General features: G+C 42.3%; 1 protein-coding gene across 1 annotated transcript; it reads left to right on the forward strand.

Annotated features, from left to right (window-relative positions):
- The first annotated feature begins 6,699 nt into the window (after positions 1–6,699).
- LOC135508653 (BTB/POZ domain-containing protein kctd15-like) lies at positions 6,700–17,084 on the forward strand. The gene is made up of 5 exons (XM_064928891.1): positions 6,700–7,304; positions 8,875–9,050; positions 10,234–10,378; positions 15,291–15,593; positions 16,288–17,084. Exons 1-5 carry the CDS (start codon positions 7,278–7,280, stop codon positions 16,450–16,452), a joined length of 816 nt encoding a protein of 271 aa, XP_064784963.1. The 5' UTR covers positions 6,700–7,277; the 3' UTR covers positions 16,453–17,084.
- Positions 17,085–17,170: the final 86 nt, after the last annotated feature.

Raw genomic sequence — 17,170 nt, forward strand, 5'->3', positions numbered from 1 at the left:
GTGATAGGTGGATGGTAATTTAAGTGTTCTTTAGGTGCGGTGTTGTGTGGTTGACAGTAACCTCACTTCATCTTTCTGTTACTCTCACACTTCTCTTGGTAACTATTTCAGCTCGGCTAGAGATTACCAGCAAAGAACTTTTGGTAATACGTAATGTAGGATTTTATCAATCTCTCTAACTTTTTTTTCTCTCTGTCAAGGTGTGAAGTGCATGGTTTCTACAAGGTGGCCAATTCAAAAGGTAAGATTACTGGATCAGATCTGATGCCTGGTTACATTCAGCTCACTGAGCTGCTGAAAATAATGTAATGACTCCATCTATTGGTTCCTTGAGGCACAACCACTATATCCATCCTCTGTAAAGATCAAATCAAAGTTACAGTGAAATGCTTATTACTAGCTCCTAACAATGCAGTAAAATGTTAATCAAGTATACAAATAATCAGAATGGAAAAAAACAAGAAGAAATCAAGAAATGTCGGCACAAATTAAATGAGCTAACGCCCCAAATAGCACTATAACAGTATAATCCAAATGCAACCTGTGTATTTACACACAATATACTAAGAATATACAGCAGTAGATATATTAGACTGACAGAAGAATCCAGTATATCCATAAATATGTGGTGAGTATAAGCAGTGTAACTAAAATGCAATGTACAGTCATAGAAAAGTGCAGGCTACTCTACCAGGTGATAGTCGGAGAGTGACAGTGTCTAAGGTTCAGGTCAGGGTACTGGGCGGAGGCTGGCTATTGGTGAGTGTTTAACGGTCTGATGGCCTGGAGATGGAAGCTGTTTACAGTATCTCGGTCCCAGCTTTGATGCACCTGTTCTGAACTCACCTTTTTAGATGGTAGCAGGATGAACAGGCTGTGGCTCGGGTGGCTAAAGTCCTTGACTATCTTCTTGGCCTTCTTGTGATACAAGGTGCTGTAGATGTCCTGGAGGACAGGCAGTGTGCCCCTGATGATGCATTGGGTTGACCCCACTACCCTCTGGAGAGCCCTGCAATTGTCATGTGGAAATACAGCCCAACAGGATTCTCTCAATAGTGCATCAGTCTGTTATATCTGGAGTATTTCTCCTGTCTTATCCGGCGTCCTGTGTGAATTGAAGAATGCTCTCTCTCTCTCTCTTTCTCTCTTTTTCTCTCTTTCTTTCTTTCTCTCTCTCTCTCTCTCTCTCTCTCTCTCGGAGGACCTGAGCCCTAGGACCATGCCTCAGGACTACCTGGCCTGATGACTCCTTACTGTCCCCAGTCCACCTGGCCGTGCTGCTGCTCCATGGAACCCTGACCTGTTCACCGGACATGCTACCTGTCCCAGACCTGCTGTTTTCAACTCTCTAGAGACAGCAGGAGCGGTAGAGATACTCTGAATGATTGGCTATGAAAAGCCAACTGACATTTACTCCTGAGGTGCTGACCTGTTGCACCCTCGACAACCACTGTGATTATTATTATTTGACCCTGCTGGTCATCTATGAACATATTGGCCATGTTTTGTTATAATCTCCACCCGGCACAGCCAGAAGAGGACCGGCCAGCCCTCATAGCCTGGTTCCTCTCTTGGTTTCTTCCTAGGTTCTGGCATTTCTAGAGGGTTTTTCCTAGCCACTGTGCTTCTACAACAACATTGCTTGCTGTTTAGGGTTTTAGGCTGGGTTTCTGTACAGCACTTTGTGACATCAGCTGATGTAAGAAGGGCTTTATAAATACATTTGATTGATTGATTGGTTTGCGCTTAGTGGGACTATAATTTGGTTTTCAACAGGACAATGTCCCATCACACCTTCAGGTTGTGTAAAGGGCTGTTTGACCAAAAAGGAGAGTAATGGAGTGTTGCATCAGATGGCCTTGCCTCTCCAATCACCTGACCTAATTGAGATTATTTGGGATGAGTTGGACCGCAGAGTGAAGGAAAAGCATCCAACAAGTGCTCAGCATATGTGGGAACTCGTTCAAGACTGTTGGAGAAAAGGGGGGTTGCAAATCAATATTAGGAAGGTGTCCTTAATGTTATGTACATTCAGTGTACACGTCCATGTTCCCAGTCACCTTGCCGTGGTTAAATGTGGTGGTTCACACTTTCAGTTTTGCTTGAATGCTGCCATCTATCCATGTTTTTATTTTTTTATTTTCTAGCATTATTACTTGCAGACAAATAACTTTGGGAAATTAGATTGGCGGTCACTCACCTGACTTGGATCTTTTGTTTGAACTTACTGAGGAAACCCCATTAATCCAGGGTGCTCTACCAAAACATTGGTGCCAGAGAAGAGGGAGGAGAAGTAGGGTTCTTGTCTTCAGAGGATATTACTCACTAACGTTCAGTCCCTGGACAATAAAGTAGACAAGCTCAGGATGAGGTTCTCCTTCCAGGGAGACATAAGGGACTGTAACATACTCTCTTTTACGGAATCATGGCTTTCTAGGGATATAATGTCCCCGTCCATACAGCTAGCATGGTTCTTCATTCATCGCACGGACAGGAAGAATGAACTCTCTGGAAAACACAGAGGTGGAGGGGTTTGTCTCATGATTAACTACTCATGGTGTGATTGTGGTAACGTAAAGGAACTTAAGTTTTTTCAGTCTCCCGATCAGGAATACCTCATCAAATGTTGAGGGGGAAGAGATGTCCTCTCACCCCAGCTTCCTTATTCCTAGCCCCAGGCAGCATTGTAACTATAGTGGTTAATTTCATTTACAGTACATGTCACTATGTGTCTGACGGTTCATGATATTTGAATCTGTTGCTAATGTACATTGAAACATATGTTTGAGGTTTTCTGGGTAATTGTATGGGCCTCGTTACAGTACAGATGATGACACTAAGTGTAAATAGTTAATGTACAATTGTTCTACATGTCTGTGCAGAAGTGTTGTATGACAAATTATTTAAATCCCCTAGCCTTAACACTACCAATATACATGTATATTTTTGTTTGGGTTTTCAAGCACCATTACCTTGATTAACAAGCCACTTCAACAAAACATGTATTTGTTGTTTTTCCACATCTGGTTTAAGGAAGTGACAGAAATATGACAGTTTTAATTCATTTCAAAATGTTCCGTGTACAATAGAGCCGTGTCTCACTCCCCTAGCCCTGGGGGGCTGCAGGCCCCCTCCCCCCAGTGTCTGGAGGGGGGCACTCTGCTGCCTTGTATTGGCGCATATATTTCATTTGAGCCATCAGCTCTTAGGACATAAAGACAACTGATCTGTTTCTTCTCTTTCCACATCCTTCTCACATCAGACATTCAGCATAAAATTCATAAATTAAGAAAATGAACTGCCAGTGCCTGGGGTGACTTTGCCAGCTATTTAAATCTATAAATTCACAACATCTTTCTCATACGTCATCTAATTGAACTAACTGCAGGGTTTCTTTTAAGTAGTAAAAAGAGAATTGTATGTCCCAAATGACACCCTATTCCCTATCTAGTGCACTACATCTGATGAAAGCCCTATGGGATCTGGTCAGAAGTAGTGCATTATATAGAGAATAGGGTGCCATTTGGAACAGAAACAGAATCAAGACCTTCTGTTGGTTTGCACTAATACAGAGTAAGACACATGCACAGCATCACCCTGGGGCAAAAACAAATGGAATAGCAGGATTTAACACTGGAGTCTTGGTGTCGAACAGACGTTGTGTGTATGGATTGCTCTATTTCCTAGTTTGATTAAACCGATGAAGAGAACACATGACTTTCATGTAAAAAAATACATTGGAAATTAATAAAGCAATGTATTTTATGTCCATTCCATCCTTCTCACCCATAGCTTCATAAGAGAGGAAATGCATTGGGCAATGCTTGAAAATGTTCAGTTAGGCTAGCCTATGATTATTTTTCAGGTTTATTTTTATGCCAGATATTATTTTGTTGTGTGCTCTCAAAATGTTTTGTCATGCATCTTTATAATATTAATACAATTGAGAAAAACTAGTTGACAATAAATCTAAAAATATGGTAAATTTATATCTGTGCTGTATACAGTACCAGTCAAAAGTTTGGACACATCTACTCATTCAAGAGTTTTTCTTTATTTATAGACATCAACACTATGAAATAAGACATATGGAATAATGTTGTAACTAAAACACTTGTTAAACAAATCCAAATATATTTTATATTTGAGATTCTTCAAAGTAGCCACCCTTTGCCATTGTGACAGCTTTACACACTCTTGGCATTCTCTCAACCAGCTTCATGAGGAATGCTTTTCAAACAGTCTTGAAGGAGTTCACACATGCTGAGCGCTTGTTGGCTGCTTTTCCTTCACTCTGCGGTCCAACTCATCCCAAACCATCTCAATTGGGTTGAGGTCGGGTGATTGTGGAGACCAGGTCATCTGATGCAGCACTCCATCACTTTTCTTCTTGATCAAATAGCCCTTACACAGCCTGAAGGTGTGTTGGGTTATTGTCCTGTTGAAAAACAAATTATAGCCACACTAAGCGCAAACCAGATGGGATGACGTATCACTGCAGAATTCTGTGGTAGCCATGCTGGTTAAGTGTGCCTTGAATTCGAAATAAATCACTGACAGTGTCACCAGCAAAGCACCATCACACCTCCTCATCCATGCTTCACGGTGGGAACCACACATGCGGAGATCCTCTGTTCACTTGCTCTGGCGTCTCACAAAGACACGGCGGTTGGAACCAAAAATATCACATTTGGACTGTTTCTGTGTTTCTTGGCCCAAGGAAGTATTCTTCTGATTATTGGTGTCTTTTAGTCGTGATTTCTTTGCAGCAATTCGACCATGAAGGGCTGATTCACGCAGTCTCTGAACAGTTGATGTTGAGATGTGTCTGTTACTTGAACTCTGTGAAGCATTTATTTGGGCTGCCATTTCTGAGGCTGGTAACTCTAATGAACTTATCCTCTGCAGCAGAGGTAACTCTTTGTCATCCTTTCCTGTGGAGGTCCTCATAAAGCCTGTTTCTTCATAGTGCTTGATGGTTTTTGTGACTGCACTTGAAGAAACTTTCAAAGTTCTTGAAATTTTCCAGATTGAGGGACCTTCATGTCTTAAAGTAATGGACTGTTGTTTCTCTTTGCTTATTTGAGCTGTTCTTGCCATAATATGGACTTAGGGCTATCTTCTGTATACCACCCCTATATTGTCACAACAGAACTGATTGGCTCAATCGCATTAAGAAAGAAAGAGATTACACAAATGAACTTTTAGCAAGGCACCCGTTAATTGAAATGCATTCCAGGTGACTACCTCATGAAGCTGGTTGAGAAATTGCCAAGAGTGTGAAAAGCTGTCATCAATGCAACGGGTGACTACCCTTTCTGGTTACTACATGATTCCATATGTTTTATTTCATAGTTCAGATGTCTTCACTATTATTCTACAATGTTGAAAATAGTAGAAAAACCCTGGAATGAGTAGGTGTGTCCAAACTTTTTACTGGTACTGTATAGCAATTTTGCATACGTTTAGATATTTTTTCTCAATTGTATTAATATTCTAAGCATGCAAAAAGGGACATCACAGCTGTTCAAATCAAAATCAAATCAGTTTATTGGTTGTGTACACAGTTTCGCAGATGTTATAGTGGGTGCAGCGAAACGCTTATGTTATTAGCTCATAGCAATGCAGTGAAATGTCAAACAAGTACACAAATAATCAAACATTTGGAATTTCTCTGTGCAATGCTGTGTGCAATGGAACACAAAGTGGTGACCATATGGATCGATCATGCTGTGACCAATTTTGATGGATTACAACATGTTTAAAATTGGCCTATATTTTGTTACCAATAGCGTACCAAACTGAGCTTGTGTTTGAGGAGTAAAACGGATCTGCCTGCAAGTGCTGGGGGCAAACATCTCCATCTAACAGTGCACAATAATTGAAATGGTGCATTTGACCGGAGGCACCTAAAAGGGGGCCTTTTGCAATGGCATAATGCATGACGATAGATGTAATTTGGCTTCAATGCCAGGGGGATGTTTGATGTTAGAATATTAGCTATTGGGGACAGGGGCGTCATGCACTCAAAAAATCGAATGGGGCACAAAGTACGTGAGAATGGCCGGGTGGTGGTCCGGTCCAGAAGTTGGACAATTGTTCATTTTTCAAACACCTGAAACAGCTTTTCTTGCAATCTAGAGCTGTAATGAGTGTGGTTAATTCTAAGTTAAAAAAATACAACTCTTCTGCATACCTATTGAACTGTGAATCCTCCTCACTGGTGGTTCTTTTTAAGAAGAAAATAAATATGCTTCTCTGCTCAAATCTGAGTAAAGGATTGAAAGAAATTATTATTATTCAGTACATTTAGTTATTGCTTGCTTTTCTAAAGTCTACCATGTCAGCAGGCATGCCAGCTCAGATAGTTAGACAAGCTAGTTACTCTAATTTGATTGAGAGCCTGAAATGGCTTCTTGGTAAATAGTAATTAAGTTGGGAACCTATGTGGGCTAAAGCCAACTTCCTAAAATTGATAGGTGACTAGTAGTATTACAGAGAAACAAACACATCTTATATATTTATTTGTGTGTGTATATATATGTGTATATGTATATATGTGTTTTCATGTGTGTGTGTGTGTGTGTGTATATATATATAATTATTATTTTATTATTTTTTAAACAGTACAAATCTGAGGGGGCACGTGCCCCATTACCCCATATGGGCATGACACCTCTGATTGGGGCCAGAGAAGAGAATACTACAGGACAGAGAAGATCTGCGCGACAGTTCTGAGCGGAACCTATCATTTTATAGTTTAATTGATATTGACCGTAGCCTCCTTTAGTAGACATTGTATCAACAAGTTACATTTATGTTTTTTTAATACACACTGCCAGTTATTAACACTGGTAAATCCGTTGAGTGAATTATGACACTAATCTGATACGGAGCAAGATTGAACCGAACACCGTTACCCGTGCAGCAGACCAGACCGCTCTCCGTTGGAAATAAACGACGATATATTTGGTCAAATCACATTGACTTGTGAAATAAGAAACGGGGGATCTCATTTTCATCTTGAAACGAGTTGAGGCGAGAGATAAAAAGCTGCTCTATTGTAAACTAATCCTTGTCCTTCGGGCGTTTGAATAGCCCAGGGCAAGAATTCTACTAGCCCTCCTTTTATTTAGAGACGGACTGGCTTTCTTCTCATAAAACTCGACGGATTCATCATATCAGAAAAAGCAAGGCTCGGACAAAGACGGATATAAAGCAAACGACGACACAACTGACATAAAAAGAGATAAAATCGGAAGGGATAAGAGATTCCTATGTCTTCTGTATCCGTGTCCTCCCAGGTAAGGGCGCAATATGTTTCATTTGTAGTTTTATTTGGTGGAGAACATGTAGTCTGTCTGACACTACAGTAGAATCTTAAAGACACAGCTACTCTATAAAATCATTGCGTTGGTGAATATTTTCCGTGATTAAACCACAACGTTTTTAAACGTTTGGACTCCAAACACCAAGAAAAGTGAGCCGGCGGTAGCCCTATTTGGATACCAGTGGATTGTGACATATTTGTTATATTTTACCGAAACGCAGGAGAACGCAAACTTCAGTGACTGATAGAATCCCCAATTACATCCTAAAATTGTTATTCTCAGTTTATTGCCGTGCTGTCAGAAGAGAGAGCGTTTGGGGGAATAGGCTAGAGTATATCAAGCCCAAACGTGCTTTTAGAAGTTATTATAGGCTATTCGTTTCTCTTTCTATTCAATACATGTGTTCTTGATTGAATTCATGTGTGAAATAATATGGATACAGTAAGGAATATTACATCTCAGAATATGGGGAAAATATGGGTGAAATCTATGTAGTTTCCTTTTGGTTTTATAACATGAAATGTTTTTCTTTTTAAATCGATTTCTTATAATACTGGTTTCTGGCTAAGGAGAGGAGATAACACCCTGGAAATGAGGACTCAGTATGTTCTGCTCAGCAGCCCCAGGCATCTTGCCCCTGGCAAAACACTGAATGAAGTTCACCTCCTGTTCACCTTTATGGTTCAAAGAACCTCTTTACAATGGAGAGACTTGGTGGGGGGATGGTTGTTTCAATTTGTCCAGAAGCTGCACTTTGCCCAGTGTCCTGGGGTCATGAATGTCCTCTGTTCCCTCAATGTGGGAAACTTCAACTACTGTCTGCAGCCCATGAATATTGTATTCATGTTAATTGGGGAACGTTCATGCTTATTGTATCTCTGAAACAGTTTGATTGGCTGCTAGCCATACTATAGTGTAAACTACTGTACAGTCTTGCACCTCATTTGCTACTACTTCATGCCATTACTTCATCAGTCGCCTAACTTTAAAGGTCCAATGCAGCCGTTTTTATCTCAATATCAAAGCATTTCTAGGTAACAATTAGGTACCTTACTGCGATTGTTTTAAATTAAAATGGTAAAGATATAAACAAAAATAGCTTCTTAGCAAAGAGCAATTTCTCAAGCAAGAATTTTACTAGGACTGTATGAGAGTGGGTAGGGGAAAACTGAAAACTAGCTGTTATTGGCAGAGAGGTTTGGGATGGTCTTTCTTATTGGTCTATTAACTAATTTACTGCATGGTGTTGTCACCAGCCTGGACAAAATTCCATCCCACTAAAACAGGCTGGCATTTTAGGCAGTATTTTCAAGCAGCTCTTACACTAAAAGGGCATTAGCATCATTTTCACAATTTTGAACATTATTATTTCAACCTCATAAGGTGGAAATGTATATATAAAACACAGCCAAATCACGTTTTTGACTGCGCTGGGCCTTTAATGAAAATGAGACATCTCACTATTTTTCACTTTACTACTCTCAGGGCAGATACAGTACACACTTCTAATACAAATGCTATCTGTTTCCATGTGTTGCTATAGGAGGGAAGGAGTATGTCCAGGATGTCTATGAGTCGTTCTCCAGTTTCTCCAATGAATGCCCAGGGCATCCCATCACCGGCCCAGCTGACTAAAGCCAATGCCCCGGTCCACATCGACGTGGGAGGACACATGTACACCAGCAGCCTGGGGACTCTCACTAAATACCCAGAGTCTAGGTAAGGCCATTACAGGATGCATCTGGCACCGCCAGGCTCTCACTAAATACCCAGAGTCTAGGTAAGGCCATTACAGGATGCATCTGGCACCACCAGGCTCTCACTAAATACCCAGAGTCTAGGTAAGGCCATTACAGGATGCATCTGGCACCGCCAGGCTCTCACTAAATACCCAGAGTCTAGGTAAGGCCATTACAGGATGCATCTGGCACCGCCAGGCTCTCACTAAATACCCAGAGTCTAGGTAAGGCCATTACAGGATGCATCTGGCACCGCCAGGCTCTCACTAAATACCCAGAGTCTAGGTAAGGCCATTACAGGATGCATCTGGCACCGCCAGGCTCTCACTAAATACCCAGAGTCTAGGTAAGGCCATTACAGGATGCATCTGGCACCGCCAGGCTCTCACTAAATACCCAGAGTCTAGGTAAGGCAATTAAACTGCCTTAATTTTGCTGGACCCCAGGAAGAGTAGCTGCTGCTTTGGCAGCTAATGGGGATCCATAATAAATACAAATACAGGATGCATATGGCACCATCTTTTTTCATGAGAAATAACATATTATTGAACGATACAACAAGTTCATAGACAGCTTCATACTGACATTATGACTGATACATTACTAGAATACTTATAGAAATGCACACAACATCATGTTGAAACAATAACTTTGGTATCCATGATAATTTTTGAGAGATCTAGCAAAAAAAGAGAGAGAAAAGGCTGGAGAGAAAAGAAAGGGTAGATTTTAATTGCTTTTTGGAGGACAAAGAAAGAGTGGAGAAGGCAGAGAGAGAGAATGCTGAGCAGCCTGGAGCTGTGAGGTGACACTCCTGCTGGAGGAGTAGAGGACCACCTCAGGCAGAGAGGAGAGAAGTAGAAAGATGAGTACCTGGGCTTATAGAAATCAGTTGGCATCGATTTCTGGAGTGGGAGAGGGAGAGAGAGGGGACAAATGTAAATAACCCATTATGAGTATATGATTCAGAAGTTGTAGTAAACCCTTAGTATTTTCTATACTAGAATAAACAACATGTAGTTGTAGCCCACTTCCTGTCTACAATGTAAGTAATGATCAAACACTAGAAACAAGTTTTACGGTTCTCTAAACATACTTCAAGTACTACTTGATTCAAAGTATGAATTTAGAGCTCTCAACCATTGACTTTTTCTGTTCTCCAGAATCAGTCGTCTGTTTAATGGAACAGAGCCGATTGTACTGGACAGTTTGAAGCAGCACTACTTCATCGACAGGGATGGAGACATATTCAGATACATTCTCAGCTTCCTCAGGACCTGCAAACTACTGCTCCCAGAGGACTTCAAGGTACAGTACACACTACAGGACAGCTCTCTTCCAGCTCACATCTCAAAGAGTTACAAAATACATGACATTATGTACTGTATGTTTAACAAAGGTGGTTTGGTTGAACTATGCTCGCGTAATAAGGTAACTTGCAATAGCCATGATGACTTGTTATTTCTTTGAGCTAATGACTAGGCTGTTGTTCAGCGGGCTAACACAGTCTCTGAACCAGAGGCACCTCATTTCCACATATACAAACAATTACAAACATAGTATCTCTCACAGAGATTTCAGGATGTTTAGGCAAATGCAAACATGACTGTAAAGTCATACAATTATCCTGCTGTGCCCAGAAACACATCTTTATCTTCATTCTATCACTGTGTACCTCTATAAGCGCTCAGTGTATGCAAACTCTGTAGCTTTCTGACACTTTAATCAGGTCTCCATTTCGCCCTGGGCTCCTACAGGGGTCGATTCTGCATGGCTGGAAGCAGGGACACTGTGTATTTTGCTAAATTGATGTGTGTGTGTGTGTGTGTGTGTGTGTGTGTGTGTGTGTGTGTGTGTGTGTGTGTGTGTGTGTGTGTGTGTGTGTGTGTGTGTGTGTGTGTGTGTGTGTGTGTGTGTGTGTGTGTGCGCAAGAGTGCTTACATATGTGTGTGTGGTTGTGTATCTGGCATCTCACTCATCTCTCTCTCTCTGTAGTTAGTGTAGCTGTGTTATTCTGTGCTTTGCCCAGGATGACTAAAGTGCCCTGCAGATAGAGCCTTCTTTTATAAAACACATCTATCCCTCGCTTCAAGCCTATGAACGGAGGGGAGCTAAGGAGGCAGGCTTTGATACAGAGAGGAGCCTGAGGGGGTAGCAGCTCTGTGTATGGCTGATGTCAGAAGCAGTTTGGAGCAAATGTAGAGGGAAAAATAAGCAGCTCTCTCTTTATCTCTCACGCAGTAGTTTTGAACAGAAGTGTGTGTGTGTGTGTGTGTGTCAAGTCAAAAGAGATTAGTGCAAAAAGGGTCAATGCAGATAGTCCGGGTAGCTATTGGATAACAATTTAACTAACTATTTAGCAGTCTTATGGCTGGGGGGGGGTAGAAGCTGTTCAGGGTCCTGTTGGTTCCAGACTTGGTGCATCGGTACTGCTTGCCATGCGTGTGTGCATGTGTGCTGCAATAGTATCATAATATTGAGCATGCAGGGGGAAAAGACAGGGGGGATGAGATGTACAGATATGTTTTCTGTGTGGAGATAAACATTTGGTATAAATTAATCCATCAAGTACATTCAACAGAAGGAAATATGTATGTACTTTAAATCAAATCCAATTTTATTTGTCACATACACATGGTTAGCAGATGTTAATGCGAGTGTAGCGAAATGCTTGTGCTTCTAGTTCCGACCATGCGGTAATATCTAACAAGTAATCCTACCTAACAATTTCACAAAAACTACCTTATACACACAAGTGTAAAGGAATGAATAAGAATATGTGCATAAAAATATATGAATGAGTGATGGCCGAACGGCATAGGAAAGATGCAGTAGATGGTATAGAGTACAGTATACACATGAGATGAGTAATGTATAGTATGTAAACATTATATAAAGTGGCATTGTTTAAGTGGCTCGTGATACATTTAATACATCAATTTTTCCATTATTAAAGTGGCTAGAGTTGAGTCAGTATGCTGGCAGCAGCCACTCAATGTTAGTGATGGCTGTTTAACAGTCTGATGGCCTTGAGATAGAAGCTGTTTTTCAGTCACTCGGTCCCACTTTGATGCACCTGTACTGACCTCGCCTTCTGGATGATAGCGGGGTGAACAGGCAGTGGCTCGGGTGGTTGTTGTCCTTGATGATCATTTTGGCCTTCCTGTGACATCGGGTGGTGTAGGTGTCCTGGAGGGCAGGTAGTTTGCCCCCGGTGATACGTTGTGCAGACCTCACTACCCTCTGGAGAGCCTTACGGTTGTGGGTGGAGTTTGTGAGTGTTTTTGGTGACAAGCCGAATTTCTAAAGCCTCCTGAGGTTGAAGAGGCGTTGCTGCGCCTTCTTCACCGTGCTGTCTGTGTGGGTGGACCATTTCAGTTTGTCTGTGATGTGTACGCCGAGGAACTTAAAACTTTCCACCCGCTCCACCACTGTCCCGTTGATGTGGATAGGGGGCTGCTCCCTCTGCTGTTTCCTGAAGTCCACGATCATCTCCTTTGTTTTGTTGACATTGAGTGTGAGGTTATTTTCCTGACACCACACTCCGATGGCCATCACCTCCTCCCTGTAGGCCGTCTCGTCGTTGTTGGTAATCAAGCTTACCACTGTCGTGTCGTCTGCAAACTTGATGATTGAGTTGGAGGCGTGCATGGCCACGCAGTCGTGGGTGAACAGGGAGTACAGAAGAGGGCTGAGAACGCACCCTTGTGGGGCCCCAGTGTTGAGGATCAGCGGGTTGGGGATGTTGTTACCTACCCTCACCACCTGGGGGCGGCCCGTCAGGAAGTCTCGGACCCAGTTGCACAGGGCGGGGTTGAGACCCAGGGTCTTGAGCTTAATGACGAGTTTGGAGGGTACTATGGTGTTAAATGCTGAGCTGTAATCGATGAACAGCATTCTTACATAGGTATTCCTCTTGTCCAGATGGGTTAGGGCAGTGTGCAGTGTGATTGCGATTGCGTCGTCTGTGGACCGATTGGGCAAATTGGAGTGGGTCTAGGGTGTCAGGTAGGGTGGAGGTGATATGGTCCTTGACTAGTCTCTCAAAGCACTTCATGATGATGGAAGTGAGTGCTACGGGGCGGTAGTCATTTAGCTTTCTTGGGAACAGGAACTATAGTGGCTTTCTTGAAGCATGTGGGAACAGCAGACTGGGAAAAGGATTGATTGAATATGTCCATAAACACACCAGCCAGCAGGTTTGCGCATGCTCTGAGGACGCGGCTGGGGATGCCGTCTGTGTGAGTTGAAATTGTGTTTTGCCGTCTTTAGGTTCTCTTCAAGTAAAGTGTTACTGATATGTTTAATACTTTGAATACACTACATACAGTGCCTTGCGAAAGTATTCGGCCCCCTTGAACTTTGCGACCTTTTGCCACATTTCAGGGTTCAAACATAAAGATATAAAACTGTATTTTTTGTGAAGAATCAACAAGTGGGACACAATCATGAAATGGAACAACATTTATTGGATATTTCAAACTTTTTTAACAAATCAAAAACTGAAAAATTGGGCGTGCAAAATTATTCAGCCCCCTTAAGTTAATACTTTGTAGCGCCACCTTTTGCTGCGATTACAGCTGTAAGTCGCTTGGGGTATGTCTCTATCAGTTTTGCACATCGAGAGACTGAAATTTTTTCCCATTCCTCCTTGCAAAACAGCTCGAGCTCAGTGAGGTTGGATGGAGAGCATTTGTGAACAGCAGTTTTCAGTTCTTTCCACAGATTCTCGATTGGATTCAGGTCTGGACTTTGACTTGGCCATTCTAACACCTGGATATGCTTATTTTTTAACCATTCCATTGTAGATTTTGCTTTATGTTTTGGATCATTGTCTTGTTGGAAGACAAATCTCCGTCCCAGTCTCAGGTCTTTTGCAGACTCCATCAGGTTTTCTTCCAGAATGGTCCTGTATTTGGCTCCATCCATCTTCCCATCAATTTTAACCATCTTCCCTGTCCCTGCTGAAGAAAAGCAGGCCAAAACCATGATGCTGCCACCACTATGTTTGACAGTGGGTATGGTGTGTTCAGGGTGATGCGCTGTGTTGCTTTTACGCCAAACATAACGTTTTGCATTGTTGCCAAAAAGTTCAATTTTGGTTTCATCTGACCAGAGCACCTTCTTCCACATATTTGGTGTGTCTCCCAGGTGGCTTGTGGCAAACTTTAAACGACACTTTTTATGGATATCTTTAAGAAATGGCTTTCTTCTTGCCACTCTTCCATAAAGGCCAGATTTGTGCAATATACGACTGATTGTTGTCCTATGGACAGAGTCTCCCACCTCAGCTGTAGATCTCTGCAGTTCATCCAGAGTGATCATGGGCCTCTTGGCTGCATCTCTGATCAGTCTTATCCTTGTATGAGCTGAAAGTTTAGAGGGACGGCCAGGTCTTGGTAGATTTGCAGTGGTCTGATACTCCTTCCATTTCAATATTATTACTTGCACAGTGTTCCTTGGGATGTTTAAAGCTTGGGAAATCTTTTTGTATCCAAATCCGGCTTTAAACTTCTTCACAACAGTATCTGGGACCTGCCTGGTGTGTTCTTTGTTCTTCATGATGCTCTCTGCGCTTTTAACGGAACTCTGAGACTATCACAGTGCAGGTGCATTTATACGGAGACTTGATTACACACAGGTGGATTGTATTTATCATCATTAGTCATTTAGGTCAACATTGGATCATTCAGAGATCCTCACCGAACTTCTGGAGAGAGTTTTCTGCACTGAAAGTAAAGGGGCTGAATAATTTTGCGCGCCCAATTTTTCAGTTTTTGATTTGTTAAAAAAGTTTGAAATATCCAATAAATGTCGTTCCACTTCATGATTGTGTCCCACTTGTTGTTGATTCTTCACAAAAAAATACAGTTTTATATCTTTATGTTTGAAGCCTGAAATGTGGCAAAAGGTTGCAAAGTTCAAGGGGGCCGAATACTTTCGCAAGGCACTGTATTACAATAGTGCCCAACACCTCTGGGTATCCTTTGTTGTTATCAAGTTAAACACATTTATCTATCCGGACTATGACAAAGCAGTTGGCTGACAAATAACCACATCTAGAAGACATCCAGGCTGTGCCCATGCCAGTTTGTTTATGAACATTTGTGTGTGTGTTTGTCGGTGCGTCTATGCTTTCTTGCGTATGTGTGCGCGTGTGTGTTGTGTGTACAGTATGTATCCTTGCTTCAACAGTATGTGTTTGTTTCTACTATGGTAGGACTTCCCCCAGCTATACGAGGAGGCTCGCTACTACCAGCTGACACCCATGGTCCGCGAGCTGGAGCGCTGGCTGACAGAGCGGGAGGGCCAGAAGAGCCGGCCCTGCGAGTGCCTGGTGGTCCGAGTGACCCCTGACCTGGGTGAGAGAATTGCCCTCAGCGGGGAGAAGGTGCTCATTGAGGAGATCTTCCCCGAGACAGGAGACGTCATGTGTAACTCGGTGAACGCCGGCTGGAACCAGGACCCCACACATGTTATCCGTTTTCCGCTCAACGGCTACTGCAGGCTCAACTCAGTTCAGGTATGGACGGTAATGTAGTTCCATAGGTCAGTGCTGTTGTGTGGTTCCTTCCAGGTGAACTCGGTTATGTTACACTGCAGAGCAGATCAGGTCATCCAGTAATGCTGAAGACACAAATTAATCTCAGTAACATGGCAGATAGACTCACTCCAGTCACTTTGCAGAATCAGTTCTAAACTCAAAGCTTATCTTTGAGTGCTGTCGGCTCAACTAAGTTCAGGTGCTGTGTAGTTCTAGGTCAAATCCGTCATACGTATAAGGAAAAGGGTATAACAAACAATAGCATACTCCGCACTATAACTGTGCAGCCTGAGATCCTCTGGCAGGGCACTGTTGACCATTCCAAAGCCTAGGTTGAAAATGAAAGGAGACCAGGCATTTGCAATTAGGGCCCCTGAACTTTGGAATGGTCTTCCAGGGGAGATCAGGCTTATAGATTCAGTGCCTGTTTTTAAATCCCTGTTCAAGACACACTTTTATAAAGATACTTGTCATGTATGATTGCAATGATTTTAATTGTCCTTCCTCCTGTATTTGTTTCTTGGTTTGTACTTTTATTTTATGAAGTGAACCCTCTTGTTACCTGTATTGAAAGTGCTATACAAATAGTTTGGATTAACTAATGTCAAATGTCTAAAGCTCCTGTCTGTCTGTCTCTCTCTCTCTCTGTCTGTCTGTCCTGTGCTCCCTGTAGGTTCTGGAGAGGTTGTTCCAGAAGGGCTTCAGCATGAGGGCGTCGTGTGGTGGCGGAGTTGACTCCTCCCAGTTCAGCGAGTACGTCTTGTGTCGCGAGCTCCTCAGGGGTCAGTCCATCGGCACCACCACCACTATCCGGATCAAACAGGAGCCTCTGGACTAGGTCAGGAGGAACAGAGGGACACCTGAGAAGATGTTCAACAACCCCAGTGCTCATCTCCAGGTCCTATCTACACAAAACACTGAAGGAGGACTCTTTATGCTTGGGAATATCATGTGCCAATGGCAATGTTTATTGGGCAAGCGAGATGTGAGAAGGTTGTGATTCTATTGAGACTCAAATAGTCTATGGAACTCTTTCTGCTGCCGTTTCTAAGGGAAACGGTCAGTCACCTCTGGACTATTGAAAACTAGCAGGAACAAGGAAATAGCTCCAGTAATATGGTGCTCAGGTCCAGCTTAGGTTTCACTGGGGACTCCTGTTCAAGCCTAAGGATGGGTCTACTGGTATGCCAGATGACATCCAGTTCAGAGACATTGTCTGCGTTTATACTGGCAGCCCAATTCTGATATTTGCCCAATTATTGAAAAAGATTCAATCTGATTGGTCAAAAGACCAATAAATGTCAAAAGATCAGAATTGAGCTGCCTGTGTAAACACAGCCAAAAATGGCCATGTCCTGCTCTGCCAAAGGAAGAACATGGCTCTGTGTGTTTGCTACATTTCTTGACAACTTCCTACACTGTTCAATCTGAATAGGTCATATACTGTATGTGTAAGTATATGTACAATTAAATGTTAAATGGACAATATGGTCTTTTTTAAAATATAACTTTCATGATAAATATATTAGTGAAAAATTTAGATTTTGTATGTGACA

Source organism: Oncorhynchus masou, chromosome 22 (genome assembly GCF_036934945.1).
Source record: "Oncorhynchus masou masou isolate Uvic2021 chromosome 22, UVic_Omas_1.1, whole genome shotgun sequence".
NCBI classification, from domain to species: Eukaryota; Metazoa; Chordata; class Actinopteri; order Salmoniformes; family Salmonidae; genus Oncorhynchus; species Oncorhynchus masou.

Coding starts and splice junctions, on each gene's coding strand:
- LOC135508653 (XM_064928891.1), top strand. CDS start 7,278: ATGTCTTCTGTATCCGTGTCCTCCCAG. Junction 7,305..8,874: donor CTGTATCCGTGTCCTCCCAG/GTAAGGGCGCAA, acceptor GTGTTGCTATAG/GAGGGAAGGAGTATGTCCAG. Junction 10,379..15,290: donor TGCTCCCAGAGGACTTCAAG/GTACAGTACACA, acceptor CTACTATGGTAG/GACTTCCCCCAGCTATACGA.